The sequence below is a fragment of the Perognathus longimembris genome, chromosome 25 (genome assembly GCF_023159225.1).
Source record: "Perognathus longimembris pacificus isolate PPM17 chromosome 25, ASM2315922v1, whole genome shotgun sequence".
Lineage (NCBI taxonomy): Eukaryota > Metazoa > Chordata > Mammalia > Rodentia > Heteromyidae > Perognathus > Perognathus longimembris.
In genome coordinates, this window is record NC_063185.1 from 10,117,126 (window position 1) to 10,134,898 (window position 17,773).

Sequence of the window (17,773 nt, forward strand, 5' to 3'; positions counted from 1 at the left end):
ATATCTTCTTGGACCCTGAGGATATTTTCATGAAATTACTGGCCAGTCAGGATTTGGGGAGGATACTACTTTTGTGACTACTCATTTCCGAGGTATAAACTTCATATGTCTTCACATTTCCATGAGTTAATCACATGAAAATGTAGGTTGAAAGATAAAAAATATATAGTGTGTGAGTTGATTTTGGTTTTGGTTTTGTTCAGGCTTGTTACTAGTGGAGAGCTCACTGTGCCTTAGGCAGTATTGTCCCCTTCTGTTGCATGATCCCATTTAATTCCCTGACAGAGGAGTTGTTATTCTCCATAGGAGTGTGGAATGTACCAGCGGTTTTATAACTGACCAATCTACAAAACCAGAAGCTGGTATAGACGGAATTTGCACCAGACTTACAGAATTTGGAGAGTTCGTCTACTGTAACTCACTTGGAATCTTGGTGTGCGTGGTAGGCTTAAGGTAGTGTTACCAATGCAGGGGTTAAAAATAGACTCACAAAGCATACATGCTACGTTGTGGGGAGTGGGACAGCCAGCCAGATAGTATAGCGCAGCTGTGATAAAGGCCAAGAAATGTGGCCGAGAAAGTTCAAGTGAGGTCCCATAGAGGCTGAAGACGGAGACCCAGATCACATATACTTCACTGAGATGTCAGTTACAGGCTTCATAGACAGATGCCTGAACTGGATGTTGCAGTATGCCCAGAATCTTATCTGGGAAAGATTTGTAGGTCCTTACGGCTGCCAAAATACCTAAGACACTCACAATGTGCATGTATAATTGTGTGTGTTTGAATACACTCAAACTTAACATTGTTTATAAATCCTTAAATTATCTTCAAAAGCAAAGGACTCATGATGTGAGTAGCGGTGTTATTCAGTGTGCCCTGCTCCTCTTGAGAACAAGAACACCCCTAAGCTGCTCTTGCTATTAATAGGAATGCATGTTTATACCGGCCAGGTAGGAATGAGGTGGTTTTTTCTTTTTCTTTTTTCCCCAGGCATCTGTGAATGGAGCCACTCCTTTTTTTCCCCTTTGAGTACATGCTTTTTCCTAGAGTGTTGAATCATTAAACTTCCTGTTGTGTTTGAAGTTCCCCCTTGTCAGCCTATCACAGGTAACCCAGTGTTTCTGTGGTTATAGTGTATAGGTAGTGAGTACGGGCAGACACCGGCCCAGCCCACCTCTCTGGACCCATAATTGTAGGCTACAAAATGCATTCCACTATAAGTGATGCAATCTGGTGCCTGACTAACAAGCAAGACGACTTTTAAAGTGACTCTTGTTGACCAGGCTCCTTTGCATTGGTTGGTGGGCTGGTGGTGGAGTTTTTGAAAGGACAGTAGAGATTATATCGAATTATTCCTGAAGGAGAAGCAGATATCCGGGCACAGACAACGAAAGGGGCTGTGCATTTTCAAGCCTCTGTGAATCTTTCATGGCACCGTGAAGTTGTACTGATTGCGGGCTGGGAGAACATGTGGAAGCTAGGTGAGTCAAAATTCCCCAGATGTCGCCGTTGAGTGTGGCGGAGTGTTGATGACTAGTAGCATGGTGCTTGCTGTGTACCGGGGAGTCATATTTGGTTACGGTTCACAGGGGCCTTGTTCAGCAAATCTCTGCTTCTGCTTCACTGTAGCTCTGGCTGTGGAAAGAAGAGTTCTGTGGGTAGGAAAACTTGCAGAGAAGAAGCTTGAATTTGTGAACAATTGAAGCCCTGAAATGTCTCACGTGTGGCTCTGAAAAAAATTTGCACATGTGTTATCTGTGTATTAACTAACACATCTCTTGTTCTCAGTGGTGTGTTCATTGTGGTGACAGCACACAGTGACCTAGATACACTGGAGTTTATTTCTGTTCTCTTATTGAGTAATTGTTTGCCAGAATATTACTGTGGCCTTTCTTTAACAGCCAGACAACAATATTTACCTATGTTTAAAGCTTTTTGTAGTTTTTTGTTTGTTTGTTTTGGTGTCAGTACTGGGGCTTGAACGCAGAGCCTACGCTGTCCTTCCCCCTTTTCTCTCAAGGCTTATGCTCTACCACTTCAGCCACAACTCCATTTCTAGCCATTTGGTGGTTAATTGTAGATGAGAGTCTCGTGGCCTTTCCTGCTTCAAACCACAATCCTCAGATCTCAGTCTCCTGGGTAGCTAGGATTACAGGCATGACCCACTGATGCCCAGCTCCTTTTTGTAGTTTTAAATAGTACCTTGAGCTCTTTTTCAGCCCTTCTTAATGTTGTGTGCTCAAGTCTACATGTAAACCTAATTATTTTTTAAGATAACTGGAAGACATTATCCTTACGAAGTATTGAAATAAAAAGAGTTCCCCCTTCACACACTCCTGGGGGGCAACCCAGGGTCTTATGCACACTGAGCTATACTTCGAGCCCTACAAAGAACATTGGAAAGAACTCTTAAAGTTTTATTGGTGTTTATACACTTTTGTTCAATTGTGTGCATAGTATTTGTTAAGTTTGTCAGAAATTTCTCTGCTCAAAAGACCTTCTGGAAACCAGGTATAGTGGTGCACATTTATAACCTTAGCACTCAGGAGACTGAGGCAGAAGAATCTGGGTTATGCAGTGGCAATCTGGGCTATACAGTGAGACATCCTCATCTAAAAAAATTTTAAGTGCGTTCTAGAGCGCAGATCAAATACTAGGAAAAACTAAAAATTAGAATGCATAGGTGGGGGTTGGCTCACTGTAACTGAACCCTGTGCAGCCAGTACTGTTTCATACAGTCCTAACTTATCTTAGGTGAAATGTCACCTGCAACATCATTTGGATTAAGTACATAGTTGTCTATGGATGCCCAGAGCTGTACGCGTGATCCTGTCTGCTTCTTCTCCTATGGATAGAAATGGCCATGACCGCACATTATAACCTATATGGAGTTGCAGTTGGAGACAAGTTTTCTTGGGGAGGTTTTGTGAAAGAAGTGAACATGGGATTGAATTCCAGAAAGAGGGAAAGTAGGGAACTTTGGCAAGAAGAATCATGCATGAAAGCTTCCAGGCCGGCGTGATTAAGTCATGTGCACTTGTGGGTAAGATTGTGCCATTTGAAACAGATGGTAAATTAATGGTTGAGAATGTGTCAGCTACAAGTAAGGAGGGAGCCTGCAGCGGGTGGCGAGAGGAGCTTCCCTGCTCCCTGTGCTGTGTGTGACTCCCTCAGTGCCCTCTAGTGGAGCCTCTGAAATGCCAGGCGGGGTTCCACTGCCTTTCCTTCTTCAGGATAGATTATGCTGTGGTTGCTTGACAGCAGGAGACTCGCTTTGCTTTCCCACAGGATAGTAAAAGAAGAATTAGAGAAGATGGATGCGGCGGCGCTTCCTCCAAATGACATTAACTTAGACTCGCCAAGTATGGAGCTGATGCCAACACCAGGCCTTCCTTAGAGACAGCATGTTGCTGTTTACTAGGCAAGGTGTGCATGGCCCATGAGCTCAGGCTTGCACATGAGCCATTCCAAAGCAAGGCAAAAGCAAGCTCAGCCTGGCCCTGAGCCCTTGCTGTTTTCACTTGGGTTGCCTTGTTTACTCGCATGGTTACAGAGCCCATCCCATGGGCAGAGTATTCTAGCTGTAGGCGCCAGAGCCCACACACTTCACTGCCAGAGTGAACAGTAGGGGGAAACCCTGCTCTTGAAGAGGAGACATCCTACCAACAAATAAATGGGTGGGAAGTGGGGTGTGTTCAGAAGAAGAAGAAAAGAATGAAAGCATAAAAGAGAATTAGACCAGGCAGCTGTGGCTTACCCCTTTAATCCTACCTACTTGGGAAGCTCAAAGCCAGCCCAGGCAGGAAAGTCTGTGAGACTCTTATCTCCAATGAACCACCAGAAAGCCAGAGGTGGGGCTGTGTCTCAAAGGGGTAGAGTGCTAGCCTTGAGCAAGAGAGCAAATGAGCTTTGGGACAGTGCCCAGGGGCTGAATTCAAACCCCATGACCAACAGAAAGAAAAAAAAAGCAGGGGGGGGGGGGATTAGGGATTGCTGTGGTTGGTTGTGTGTGTGTGTGTGTGTGTGTGTGTGTGTGTGTGTGTCAGGGGTGGGGATGGTTGCAGTTGTGAGTCAATCCTCACAGAGAATGTTACATTAGATTCACCTAAGAGGTATAAGGAAGCCAGCCAAGGATGTCCTGGGCAGAATGTTTCAGGCGGAAGGCAAGAACGGTGAAGGCTCTGGGGTCAGAATGGCCTGCTGTTGTTCCAGAAGCAGTGCTCGGGAGGATGGGCTGGGACCAGAATAGATGGGACCTGGTGGGCAGTTGTAATGAACTCTACTGTACCTGGCATGTGGGGAGAAAGAAGCCCTGTGGTCCAGTCTTCCTATTTTACAAGAGGCTGAACCCAGAAGTGTCAAGTCTGGTGTTCTCAGTCATCCAGCCCATGCAGGCCCTTCAGTGGTGGTGAGCTTCCCAGGGCAGTGGTGGCGAGCAGGTGTGGGCTCCCACTTCCCAGGGCAGTGGGGAAGAGAAAGCAAGTGCTGTGGCCTGGGCAACTGTTGTGTATAAGTTGTCTCATCCCCGTTGTTCCCTTATGTCCCTCGCCTACGGATAGATTCCCAGCCCACAATTAGTGACCACATATTCCTTCTATCCCAAAGGATGCTTGACTGCTCCTTGTCTTCCTTTGCTGGTAAGGAGGTAAATCCCTGAGTTTCCCCAGCCATTCTTCACTGGTGAGCTGTTCTGCCCAGGAAGCCAAGGAATCGAGGCTTCCCTGAACTGTTGTCTGCCTTTGCTTTCAGCCTGGGACAAAAGTTCCACAGTCCTGAGATGTCATCCACAGCTCCTTGTGGGACACCCTCACCAAGAAAGCGAGATTGACCTATGTCTATTTAAAATTAACTTTATTTAAAAATTAACTTTGCGAACAGAAGGAGTGTTTGAGAAAGAAGTCTGATCTTGTTACAGCCTAGCCTACAAATACAGCTTAGCCCAGGTGACTTTTTCCTAGATGCTTTGTCTTCTGGCAGCATTTTGAACGAGCTCAAGCCTTTATTTGCCCCGTTTTTGCCCTGTCATCTGTACATCTGGTGACTGCTGTCCCCTGGAGACAGGCCAGATACTCTAATATTACTCCAGTGAAGGTCGGACCAGAGCTAAGTATAGAAGAGAAGGACTTTGAGCTGTCACCTGCATTGTCCCCTCTTATTTAATCATCCTGTGTCCTGTAGCTGGTAGACAATGACGTGAGGTGTCTGCCTGTGGGGAGGGTCATCTTGAGTATCCCCCCCACAGTCCTTGTGGACTGGTCCTAGGGATAATGTGAGCCTAACAGCGTCATCACATTTTGGCCCTGTTCATTTGTGGACCTTCCCTTTTTGCTAGCCAAGGTAATATTATGTGTTCATTTTGTATATGTTATCTGGGTTTTTTGTTTTGTTTTTTGAGCCAGGGTGGCCCGAAACTCAATGTGTAGCATAGTATGGCCTTTAGCTCATAATCCTCCTGCCTTAGCTGGATTACAGGCATGCACCACCATGCTTGGTTGAATTTGTTGTCTTTAAATGACCTCTGAAATCCTACTAGTTTGAAATGGTAGGGTGAACATTGCTTTTCACCTTATGCAATCAGTTCTTTCTGTAACATTCTGTCTTCACAGGAGCCCACGGTCACTGCTTCTGTGGTCTTCTGTTTTATACAGTTTAGGAGAGTGGGAGCTCCCTGAGCTGGATTTGGTGAGAACTTGGGAGTGACTGCTTGCTGGGAATTCCATGATCAAAAGTCAGGGCCAGTATGAAGTCCAAGTGAGACAAATCCTGGTGCGTGTGCGTACCTGTGTGTATGTGTGTGTCCCTGTGTGTATTTACGTGTGTGTATGTGTGCACCTGTATGTTAGAGCATGTATATGTGCACCTGTGTGTTAGAGCATGTGTATATGTGAATGTGTACATGTGAGAGCACACATGCGTGTGTATGTGTATATGTAAGTATCTCTGTGTGAGTATGTATGTGTGCTTGTGATCCTATGTGTAACTGTGCATGTGTGTATGTGCATGTGAGTGTGTATCTTTGAGTGTGTGTGAGTATGTATGTTTGTATCTGAGTATGTATATGTATGTATGTTTGTGTATATGTGTGTATGTGTGCATGTATTTGTGTGTAAGTATGTATCTGTGAGTGTGTGCGAGTGTATATCTCTGTATGTATATGTGTGTATGTTTGTGTATCTGTGTGTGAGTATGTATGTGTGTATCTGAGTGTGTGTGTGTGTGTGTGTGTGTGTGTATGGGTGGGAAGCTCTGCAGGCCTGAGGCCTGGAGCAGGAGCCACTCTGTAGCAGCCCTCACCACCCATGCCAGAGCACTGCAATCATGTGCTGCATGTGGGAGAAGGAGAAGGCGGCTTAGTTAACTAGATTAATCCAGTCCCACTTCTGGGAAGTCATTCTGCTGGGATGAAGAGTTTCAGCTATAAGCCGGTGTGGAAGTGCAAAGGTGTCATATAACTGGGCCTCATTCAAAGCAGTCCCAGTGGACTCAAGCCCATTCTGGATTTATTTATTTAGTGATAAGGTCTTACTGCCTAGCCCAGGATGGCTGGCCTTGAACTCCAGATTCTATAGCCTTAGACCCCTGAGAAGGGCATTACAAACATGGACCACATCTGACTGACTTTGAACACTTGAACACAAAAACTCAGTTCACGCTGGACATCTCAATGCTGTCTGATGTTGATTGACCCCTTGTCCTGCTATCACTCCCAGCCATGGGGTCTCTGGGAAGCCCTGGGGGTGGTGGGACAGGGTGGGCTATGAGTGGAGGAGGAAGAGCCAGACCCAGGTCTTACACTCAGCTTCTCTACTTCATCCCTGCCTCATCCTTGCCTCCCCACTGACCTAGCCTGGGGCTCTCCTCCCCCACAAGCCCTGCCATCAGGCAAATGAGGTTGGGCCTGCTGGACAGGAAGCTTTCTGGACTACATGTGGGGCTTGGTGAGGAGGCAAGCTGGAGGGAGTGGGGCAGAGTGGGGTCAGTTGTGGCCTTGGGCTCCTTCTCCCACTGGGTTGGGAATACAGGATCGACTCTTAGGCTTAGCTACCCAGGAAGCCACATCAGTTCTGGCTCCAGCTGTGTAAGAAAGAGATAAATAACCCTGTTTGGACTGCTTCATTCAAAAGAGAATTTTTATTGCTCCCTAAGTAGGACGAGCTTTGATCTAGCAGTTTAGTGATGTCAGGAGCCCATTTCCTTCCCAGTCAGCCCTCTTCAGTGGCCTGGCGGAGCCCAGGCCTGAGCTGGCTTCTCTCACAGTGGTAAGATTTGTAGTTCTCGACTTTGTTCCCATAGCACACTGCTGCTGCAGAAAGGGGAGCTGTGGCTTCTGGGGGTGGGTGGAGGAGAGAGAAGGAAGCCTTTTCATGACCATGACTGTTTTTATGACCGGCATCTGTCCTGGTGATGGCCTTATTCCTGGGTTTCTGAGACCAGGCACTCTCTGGCAAAGGAGTCTGAGATTACTACAAGGCAGGCCAAAGTGTCTGAGCTCTTACAGAGAAAGAGGGAGGGAAAGAGTATTGAATTGGCCACAGTGCTGAGTAGCTTAGACAATTCTCCTGTCTCTATCTTCTGAGTAACTAGAGTTATAGGCATACACTACCACTCCTGGCCAGGATTTTTCTTTCCTTTATAATCAGAATCTTTGAACTGCTCTCTCCTAGTTTTAGCTAAATTGTGTAGTAAATTCTGTGAAGTATGATCATTTGTGCTATAAAGCATTAGAACTCCTACTATTCTATCATATTTTGATTCTCCCTATCCAACCCTTCTCATCTCTACTTCCTGGCCTTCAGTAACCAATATTCTAGCCTCAACTACCTTCCTAAGGTACTGCCATTTTACATTCACAGATTCAATCCATTAAGAGACAGATGACAAAGTTAACGACACACTGCACAATGACAGGTTCCATGTCGGCCTTTGGATTCCCAGCCCACTGTAACCAGCTCCTGGGAGAGCTCTTAAGAAAATATTGCCCTGCCTTGAGTGGAAAGGTATCTGTAATTCCCAGCTAGGATTTATTAGTCTATATTATTCAGGTGGCCCAAGGGCCGGATGTTAGTTTTTTACTTAAAGGGAACAGTATATTGTCTAAGGACAGTGAAGTGGCTGCTCTTTTTAAATGGGGAGACATTGGCCCTGGAAATTCCATCCACAGAAGTGGAATCGTGTTCCATCCATCTTATTCATGGTCTCTATGGCAAGTGCGCATGAACAATGGGTTGCTTCTGTGACAGTAACGTCTCCTGGAACCCAGGCAGGCCTCAGGGAAGGATCACCCCGTTATGGGGACATCAAGGAAGAGCACCCACCTCATGCATGCTGGGAAACAGAGGCTCACAGCTGTCAGAAATATGTTGTTCTTGGCTCTTTTTCTGTCAGAATTGTTGGGATGTTATTAGATTTATGGATGGCCAGTTATTAGATGGTTATTAGATTTATGAATAGTTTAAATCACATAGCTATCTGCCTCACAAGACAACAGGCATCAAGGTTGTCAGCCTGAAGGACAGCAGAGGTTCGCCATAGAAAGAAAAGGTCACCGTGGGCTTCAGGAGGCATTGGGAGCTGAGTAGGACTGTGGGAGGGACAGAGTGAGGATGGAGCCCAGCAGGAAGATTGGTCTGCCAGCAGCTGCCCACAGGTTGGCTGCACAACTGTCATAATTCACCCTCAGGTTTCTTTTAAGAAATTTCTAGTGAATGAAAACAAGCACTAAAAGTTTCTGAATGATTGTTTACCTTTTATGGCACGTGGGCACGCATTCATGCATTGGTCTCGATTGCTCTGTGGCTGCTTTTTCTGGATGAGAGATGAGCATATGAGAGAGCACCGTGGGGTCTCCATCTCTCCCACAACCTTCTGTCTGCATTGCTTATGGGTACAGTGCCCGTCATGGCCAGTTCTAGCGACAGGCATGAATTACTTCATGTCAGCCTTGGAGGACATTGACCTTTTCAACCCACGAAACCTGCTTATGGTCTTCCTTGTGGGGCCCGTACTCAGCCTGTCTTGGCCTGCTTCTCCCATTTGGAGGGAGCTCACTGAAGAGAGGAGATTGTCGCTGGCCGACTCCACCAGCGCCGCTGGCCTCCAGTGCTTCACAGTAATTCAGAGCAGATGTGTAGCTGGCAAAGGAAAATTGCATGATGGTCTCATATTGCAGCTATGATCAGCCTCGGCCAGCCTGTGTGAGAGGGAGTCTCCACCAGGTTGTTGTAAAAGAAAGTTCAGCTAACATTCTATGCTTACCCTGTCATGGACTCGCTTCCTTGCCATAGGAGAGAGTGTTGAGATTGGAAGTGATCTAACCCTTCCCTGCCCTGGCCTTGCCTCTCAGTTTACCATACGGAGGGACTTGCTTGTGGTAGTGAAGAAGTGGGGCTGCTGACAGGTGACCTAGGGAGTGTGTGTGTGTGTGCGCACAGCCCTATCACCAGCCAGTCAGAGATGTGGAGTCCATGGCCTTGACTTTGCTTCCTGGCCTTGGTTTCTGTGATCTGAGTTGATTGCTGATCATCTTGTGAAGGAAACCCAGGGATGTATCTCTCTACGGAACCCTTTCTGGGGTCCTCCTCCAGTCATCCCTGTGTTGACCCTGCAGCCTGGACACAGTGAGAGATTATGACCCTTTTTACTTTATGCACCTTTTCCTCTCTCACCTGAAGAATCTTCAGAATCAGAATTCAGAACCTCCAGATACTCCAACAACCTGTCATCTGTCCTTATTCACCAAAACACGTGGAAGGAGGGGCCCTTCATGGCATCTGGTGCCCATCAAGCTCTTGACCCGTTTGTATATTCTAGCCACTTGGTTAAGCAAGGGATGCCATTGTCTCCATTTTCCAAATGTGCAGATGGGAGCACTGAGAAATGAAAATCAAGTGACCACAACCTCCCTGGTTCTGTTCGTGGTGTCACGTTGGCCATAAGGCCTGTACCTCAAGAATGGTGGTTTTCCTCTGTTCCCATGGTAGCCTTATATCCAGACAGGCTTAATTTAGGGCCTTCCTGAACTTTTAATTAAAAAAAAAGATTTATGGTCTCACGTAGATGAATAAATAGAAGTTATTAAATTCATAGTTTCCTTAAAGCATTAAGTATCAAGAATGGAATGAGTTTAGTTTGAAGCTCTTTATCTAAGAGTTTGGACAGATTTGAGCAGTCTGTGTTAGAACCATGGCCAGCCTTATGTTCTTTGGTAATACCCCAGTATGTCAGTCTTGAGTTCTTCCTCTGCAGAGTGAAGAACGTGAGTTACAGGAGTGGTTAACAGAGTAAAAGATGTGCATACAGTGGGTGAGAGAGAATAAAAGAGGAAGAGAGAGAGAGAGAGAAAGAGAGAGAGAGGCCTGTTCTGCAGTCATTTGATCTATAGAGCATTGTTCACTTAGTTTTGTGATTGTGGCCTTCGGTTCTTTAGTTACTTATCTTTAAAGTGGGTAGGACTACTCAAGGGGGCTAAGTTGAGAATCTAAGGAAAATGTATACAAATGCAAGGCATTGCTGCTAAGTATTATAAGGGGAGGGCCAGGAATCATAAATCCTTCAGACTATTTTCCAGCCTGATTTTGAGTGAGTGTGGACACATGTGTGTTTAATCATCTGCTAAAAATATTTTAGCAAGGAAGACTTCTTAGGGAAGAAATAAAAACAAACATAAAATGGGAGGCAACCAATGTATCTCAGATGGATTGCCATCTGCCGGTGTGTGCCTCCTTCAGAAATCAGCGCCTCTTTCCATCTCAGAACCACTCACCCACACCCATGGCATTCATGAGTGTATAGAACATGCTGGAAATGTCTTGGGACCTTTGAGGAGAGTATTCCGGGAACTGCCAGTAGTATGCTCTGTCCTTGTATCCATACTCCACACCCAGTTGTCTTCCTTCATTTCAGAAGTTCTGTCTGAATCACTCTAAACTCTCATTCAGCAATGCAAAACCCAAGGCCAAAACCTAAGATCAAGTACAGAGCTAAACCTCCTCAGAAGGAGTGCGAAAAGCTTCTTCTGTCATCTGACTATCCCTTCTCCATTTCTGGAGCATAGTATTTTCTATTATTATTATTATTATTATTATTATTATTATTGAGGGGGCACTGGAATTTGAACTCAGGGTCTCCACTTGCTCAGCTTGTTAATTGTGAATTCTGAGCATACTGCCAAACTAAGGGTTCTGAAATGTTTTTCAAACATGTCTCTAATCCAAACACACAAAGCATACTCTTCTTTTTTTCTTCCAGTACTGGGATTTGAACTCAGGGCTTCAAGCTCACTTGGCTTCGCTTGCTTGGATGGGCGCTGCCACTTGAGCCCCAGCCCTATGTAACGTAAGATTGTTTTACAGCAAGGAGAGTCAGATCACCTGGGCCAGGAGGGCTGTGGGGAGATAGCTCTGCTCCAGAGGGGTAAATGTGAAAATTGTCTGGGGGGTGGTGGCAAAGATGCAAATCCTACAGCCCCAGCCTGGGAGGACCGAAAGCACACCCTTTCCACATTGGAGGAGCACTTCACATGAATAGTAGGAGACAAGAGGCTGAGCCTGTATTCATTCCAGTCACTTTAGTGACTTTGAGCAAGTGGATCCCAGTTGTATGAAGACATACAATAATAATAATAATAAAAGCAGCATTGAAGTTTGTTGAGATTGGTTTGTGAAGGTCAGGGAGGGAGATGGGAGTTACTTGGAAGAGGTGAGTCTGATCAATGTCTCCATACATGGACATGTCAGGAGGAAACCCTCTGTACAACTCATTGATGCTAATATAAAAATGAGAGGTGGAGAGACTTAAATCGTAGAAGAAAACTTGAAGAAAGTCTCAAAACAGAAGATAACTTTTTTGTTTATTACAACTCTTTTGTGACTTGACATTTTGTGTGTTAATATTTAGCCTCGTGTCTGCAGTGCAGAAATAAAAACATTGATGAATTTGGAGCTCTAGGCATGCACAGATGCCTGTTTTTGTTGTTGTTTTGCTAGTCTTGGGGTTTGAACTCAGGGCCTGAGCACTGTCCCTGGTTTCTTTTTGCTCAGGGTTAGCACTCCACCTCTTGAGCCATTGTGTCCCTTCTGGCTTTTTCTATGTATGTTGTGCTGAGGAATCAAACCCAGGGCTTCATGTATACGAGGCAAGCACTCTCCCACTAGGTCATATTCCCAGCCCCATGCCTGGTATTTTTATTGCACAGAAGACAGAGACCCTTGTGCAGCCCTGCTATTTGCATGACTAAAAAGTCACTTATCTCCCTCCTCTACGGACATCCAAGCAGTTTTATTCAGGTATAAGTTAGGTGGACATGTTACTGCTTCGTGATAGTTTAGTTGAGAGTTGGTATTAATAAACCTTTCTTAGAATGAGGTAGGTGACTTGTGTGGTTGAATCACCTGATCTGTGATCTAAAATTACCAAAATAACACCAGGACATTGCAGATAAGCAGAACCTCTTCCATATGAGTGCTTTAAATACAGTTAATGTGAATGAATGAATGAAAGAATGAACAAATGATCCATCAGAGCCTTAGCAAGCATTTTAATTCCCCTATCTGGAAACAGAACATGAGAGCCATTACTGGATGTGTAGGAATACAACATAATACTTAAATGTGGCTTACTAAAAAAGCAGTGTTACTCACCCAGTGGTCATTTTATATCAGTGTCCTACAAGTAGATTGTTACTATGAATTCTGAGCATATTGTTCTGAAGTATTGCTTAAACATGTAAGAGTAAATAGGTCCCACCCGCAGGTGGCAACAAATCATTGCCATGTAACCAATTGAATAAAAGCCCAGACATAGCAACACTTCCTGGAATATTTGTGGAAGCAGCAGAAGCCTGTGATCCTGAAGAGTCAGCTGCCCTTTGCAGCCCTTTTGCAGGGCCAGGTGCTTGAGCAGTGTGGTTTGCCCAGGGCAGATGGCTCTGAGGTAATACAGGTGACTGATGGGCTCCGCGGACAGTATTCTTTTTTTTTTACTTGTTTACAAGTAGTAGTCCAAAGAGGATTCATTTCCATGTGCCTGTTTATGAGTACAATGCATCTTGATCAATTTCAGGCAGTACTTAAAATAAGCTGAGCACTCGTTGCTCTTAAAGTCTTGATCAGGACATTCCCAAGGTGACTGCCGGTTGCATTTCATTACAAAGGGCATTTCTCGAAGGTTTTGTGAAGATCTTGGTGAGTCTTCAAACATCAACCCGCTATTAACATGAGTGAAATTGAATTACAAAGTGGCCCTTGTGGCTGAGCTGTGCACTAAACAGTTGTTCTCCTTGGCTAACCCGAGGGGGCTGGGGGCCTGTCTGTAAACCTGCATGAAAACACGCAAGACATTAAGGACAGCCATCAACACATCTTATGTGCTTTGTACATACTTGGATGCACAAAAGGACATGTAGTAAGTTTTTTTTTAATAGGAGCACTTTTTTTTTTTAAAAAGAAGAGGGTGAAAAATTGCTTGGGGCAGCCTGGGTGTGGAGTTTGTGTGGATTGCTTAATCAGGGCCTTGAAAAGGTGTTGCTTTAACCCAATTATGGATCAGTGCAAGCTAGCAGGCAGCCTGTCTGAGTGAGATCCCTCGAGCCCCTGGTAGGCAGATGTCTGTGGACATCTTGCCCACCACGGGGAGAGGGAGAAGAAGAAAACTTTGGGATGGTGGGGTAGAACAGCAAGACACTTGTGACTGAGAGGGAATATCTCTGGATTCAAAATGAGCCTCCTGAGTCTGAGGTTGCTGAGTAGAAGGTGCAAATCTGAGCAGCTCCTGGCTAAGAGTTGTGCAGGGACCAGGAGGTTCACTGTGTGTGACTTGCAGAAGGGGGTAGCCGGTTACCCTTTCAGGGAGGAGGTCAGTTTCTCCCAGACCCCACAAGACTGATATTTCTGGGATGTTTCTTCGCTTCCAGCTGGTTAGCACATCTATCTCTCTTTATCTTCAGTGAAGAAGAAATTGTAGAATTCTGGTATGTCTGATCCACTCAGCAATGGGAAGTGGTTAGTACCTAGGCTTTGCTTAATAGTTAAGATTTCCCCCTGTTTGTGAATAGCTAAACACTTCTCTGTTCAAACCCTATACTGAAGTGAACCCCAGTAGTGTCCTTTACAAAAGCATACAAATAAAAGACAGTAGGTTGGTGATCATCTATGCAGTACTTACAGGTTTTCAAATTACTTTTGCTCATATTCCTTCTGCCGTGTGAATAACACTATTTTTAACCCTAATTTTTCAGGTGAGGGAATGGAGGCTCAGAGAGGTAAAATAATTCAGCATGAGGTCATTCACATAAATTGCAGGGCTAACCTGAATTCCAGACTTCTAAATCCTGGTATATATATTACATATAAATGGGAGCTAGGGTAGGAAGGTTGATGGAAAATTAATGGATTAAAGAATAGAACCTTTTCTCCATCCCCGGCAGGGTATTCCTCTGCAGTGGAAATTTCCTTCAGGTGTGTCCTTTGAGGACCTTTTGCCAAAGATGGGTGATAAAATAAGTGCTTGGTGAAATCCTCCACAGGGCCTGGTCAGTGGCGCAGGCCACGGTGGAGGCCCGCCAGAATGGCCAGCATCGCTGGACCATTCCCTTAGCCCTTCTTGGGGTTCCCTGCAGAGGCTCAGCTCTGGCCCTGGCGGGGCTGGTGGTGCCTGGCAGGGGAGGGAAGGGGCCTTCCCGCCGCCAGGGCCTGGCTGTGACTTCCAACAGAAAACACCACCGAGGCCTTTGGGACCCAGGAAGGTCCCAGGTCCCAAAGGCCTCGGTTGCTGCTGTTTAGGTGAACCAGGCTTTCTATCTTCCTCCGGGTGTCTTTGCGAGCCGCCCCCCCACACCAACCCCGCCCTGCCCTGCCCTGCTGTCCGGCCCGCCCCGCCCCACCTAGGACCAAGTCACCTCTGCCCCTGAGCCCCTCCACCCCGACTCCTGCACCCTGTGCACCCCGATCGCCCCCCCAGCCATGCTTCCCTTCACCCTGCCCTCTCCACCCCCCCGTACACCCTCCTGCCCCCCCCCCATGCACCCCACTCCCTCACAGACACCCTGGCCCCAACCCTCACCCAGGCCCCGACCCCTTCACCCCGTGCCCCCACCACTCACCCGTCTCCCAACCTTCACCCTGGCGCCGCCCCCTGCACCCCGCTCCTGCCTTCCCCCCGCCCCAGCACCGGCCGGCCCCCGCAGGGGCGGACCCCGCCGCCCAGGGTGGGGGCTGTGATTCGCTCGGGCTCAGGCAGAACTTTCCCCGAAAATCCCTGCGCCCCGCCCCAACACTATCCGGCCGCTCGGAGCTCCCGCGCTCGTGCAGCGCTCCGACAGCATTCCCGGTGAGGAGCGGCGCCCGCCGGCCATGCAGAGCGAGGCCGAGGAGCCCCGGGAAGGTGAGGCCAGCTCCGGGGTCCCGAGGAAGGGGCGGGACGGCCTAGTGAGCGCCAGGCACTCTGTGCGCGCCCCTTCGCCCCCCAACCCCGTCCCGGCACTGTTGTGTGCGCCCCTCCGCCCCCATCCCCGTCCCGTCCCGGGCACTGTGTGTGCGCCCCTCCTGGCCTCGTCCCGGGCACTATGTGTGTGCCTCTCCACCCCTCCATGCCCGTCCCTTCCCGGGGACTCTGTGTGTGCCTCTCCACCCCTCCGTCCCCGTGCTGGCTCTTCCAGCGCCTGGGCTCCCTTCTCCCCGGGCAGCCCAGGCATAGGTCTCCCCCAGCCGCCGAGGGTGGGTCCTGGTGGGTGTTCTGCTAAGCTGAAAGGCCCTGTTTGACGGAGGATGCAAACTGCTCGGTAAGGTCCCCCAGAGCCAGGAGCCCGAGGCCAGGGTCCCTGCGGAGGGGCTTCAGGAATCCCCAGAGCCGGGTTTCCAGCGGGAAGGGACGCTTTATTTGAGGGGGAGAAAGCCGGTGAAGCTTGTTAGGGTGAGGGATAGGAGGGGTCGGATGCTGCTGGAAACGGAGCGGAGTTTGTTTCTAAGTCTGCAGAAACAAGAGTTTCCTCTTGAGTGCCTAACAGAACGGGTGACAGCGCTGGAAAGGCGCCAACAACAACAATTACTAGCTGGTTTGGGGAGATTGCTTGTGTGTGTGTTTGTAGGCTTTGTTTTTCCCCAAACCTTGTGACTATAAAACTCCCTCCTGTACGAAGGGGGTGCAGTGGGGGTGGTTAGGAAAATTAGAGTGAGAGGGGAGACTTCAAGGTTGTAAAGTGAAGGCCCTTTCTTTTCAGGCAGAGTCTTGGGTACCCTTTAAGTTTGAGTCCATCGCAGACAGCCAGGCAGCCCAAGGAGCTGAAGGGGCCCTTGGCTTCTCCCGGTGACAGCGCCCTGGAACCGGTGCCCTCCGCCTCTCAGCTGACCCGTGCCCAGAGTGCAGCTCTACGACTCACATTCCTGTAGCCCCTGGGGCTTGAGGGAAAGTCCTTAAAAAAAAAAAAAAAAGGATTGCTTAACAGAAAAATGGGGCTGGCGTGCATGTGCATGACAGCTGATGGGGCTGTGAGCTGGGACCTCAGTACTGGAGCTGCGTGCCCATCAGAAACTTCCCTCCATTGTGTCTGCTGTCATCACAGCCGCGAATGCAAAGTCAGAGGCAGTTCAAGGCAAATAGGAGGTTGAACTTCATATGGATCGCATAACACTTCAATCGGTATCCCCCCCCCCCACCCTTTTAAAGGCTGGTATTCTCTCTTGGGGAGAAAGTGGGGAGACAGTAGAAAAACAGTATCGCGAGGAATGCACTGTACATTCCTCTAGCCGAGTGCCCAACGGCCCCCCCCCCCTTCTCCTCTCAGCTCTGTGGCTGTAAGTGGGGAGGCAGCCTGCTCACCCAGGGCAGGCCATGTCTATAGCTCCTCACCGGGGTTCACTGGCAGTGCTGCACACTGTAAATCTGCTACCCACTCCGGGTTTTAGAGAGCCTGGCGTTTCTTGGAAAATAATTGGAAAGTCTATGGTTGGGGCAAAAAGGGTTTTCTTTTTTTAAAGTAGGTCTTGAGAGAAGTTGATCCAGTATTCTGCTAACCAGAAAGAGCCCTTGTAGTTTCTGCCAGGAAATAATGAATTGAATGATGGCCTGTGTTATCCAATCCGTGTCTTCATTCTTGCATTTTTCTCTCTTCATCTCTATCCCCTACCCAAGTTTCTGCCAGGTTGGTTTCTGTCTATGATCTAGAGCCCTCTTTGCTGCACCCAGATGTGTACTGAAGGAGCCGTGCTGTGTGAATTGCTATTCTCACCTCCCTGACTTTCCTAATCCCAGTCTCTTCTGGTACAGTACCTGGGGTTTCTTTTCCCCTAACGGTTGACTTGTGTATAACATTTAGCTTGGAATCACCATCCAGCTCTTCACAGTGTCGGCAATACAAGAAGATTGCCCTTCCACGCTTCACACCTGATTTGCTGCAGTGGGAGATACTTCCAAGTCATTATTCTGAATGGCAGTGAGAGTTTGCTTTCTTCCAGGTTAAATCTGAAAAAAAAAAAACAAACCCAAGGCATATTCCCAAGTTCTTGGAGGGCCACAGGTTTATGCATGTGCATGAATTCAGGAGCAAATGACTGGGGGTATTGTTAAGCCATTGCAGCTCAGGATACACTTGACTGAAAGTATACACAGCCTTTGCTCTCAGCCCCATCCTCATTTTCAGAGAAATGACTTAATTTTGCTTGCGTAGAAATGAATAGGTGATTGTAGTTAAGTACCAAACTGAGGAAAATAATCTAAGCTTTGTTTTATTAAAAGCAAGATGAGTTTAAGATACTGGGATATACAGTGAATATATGGA

General features: G+C 47.4%; 1 protein-coding gene across 2 annotated transcripts in view; it reads left to right on the forward strand.

The window, feature by feature from the left end:
- The window catches only part of Tnfaip8 (TNF alpha induced protein 8), a 67,679-nt gene that overhangs the window by 32,307 nt on the left and 17,599 nt on the right, over positions 1-17,773 (forward strand). The window contains exon 1 of one of the 2 annotated variants that reach the window (XM_048333944.1): positions 15,176-15,381. The exons of the other annotated variant lie outside the window; for it this stretch is intronic. Within the exon in view, the coding sequence (XP_048189901.1) occupies positions 15,351-15,381 (31 nt within the window). The 5' untranslated portion in view covers positions 15,176-15,350. Of the gene's footprint in view, positions 1-15,175; positions 15,382-17,773 lie in introns of those variants that run through there. 2 annotated transcript variants of the gene reach the window in all.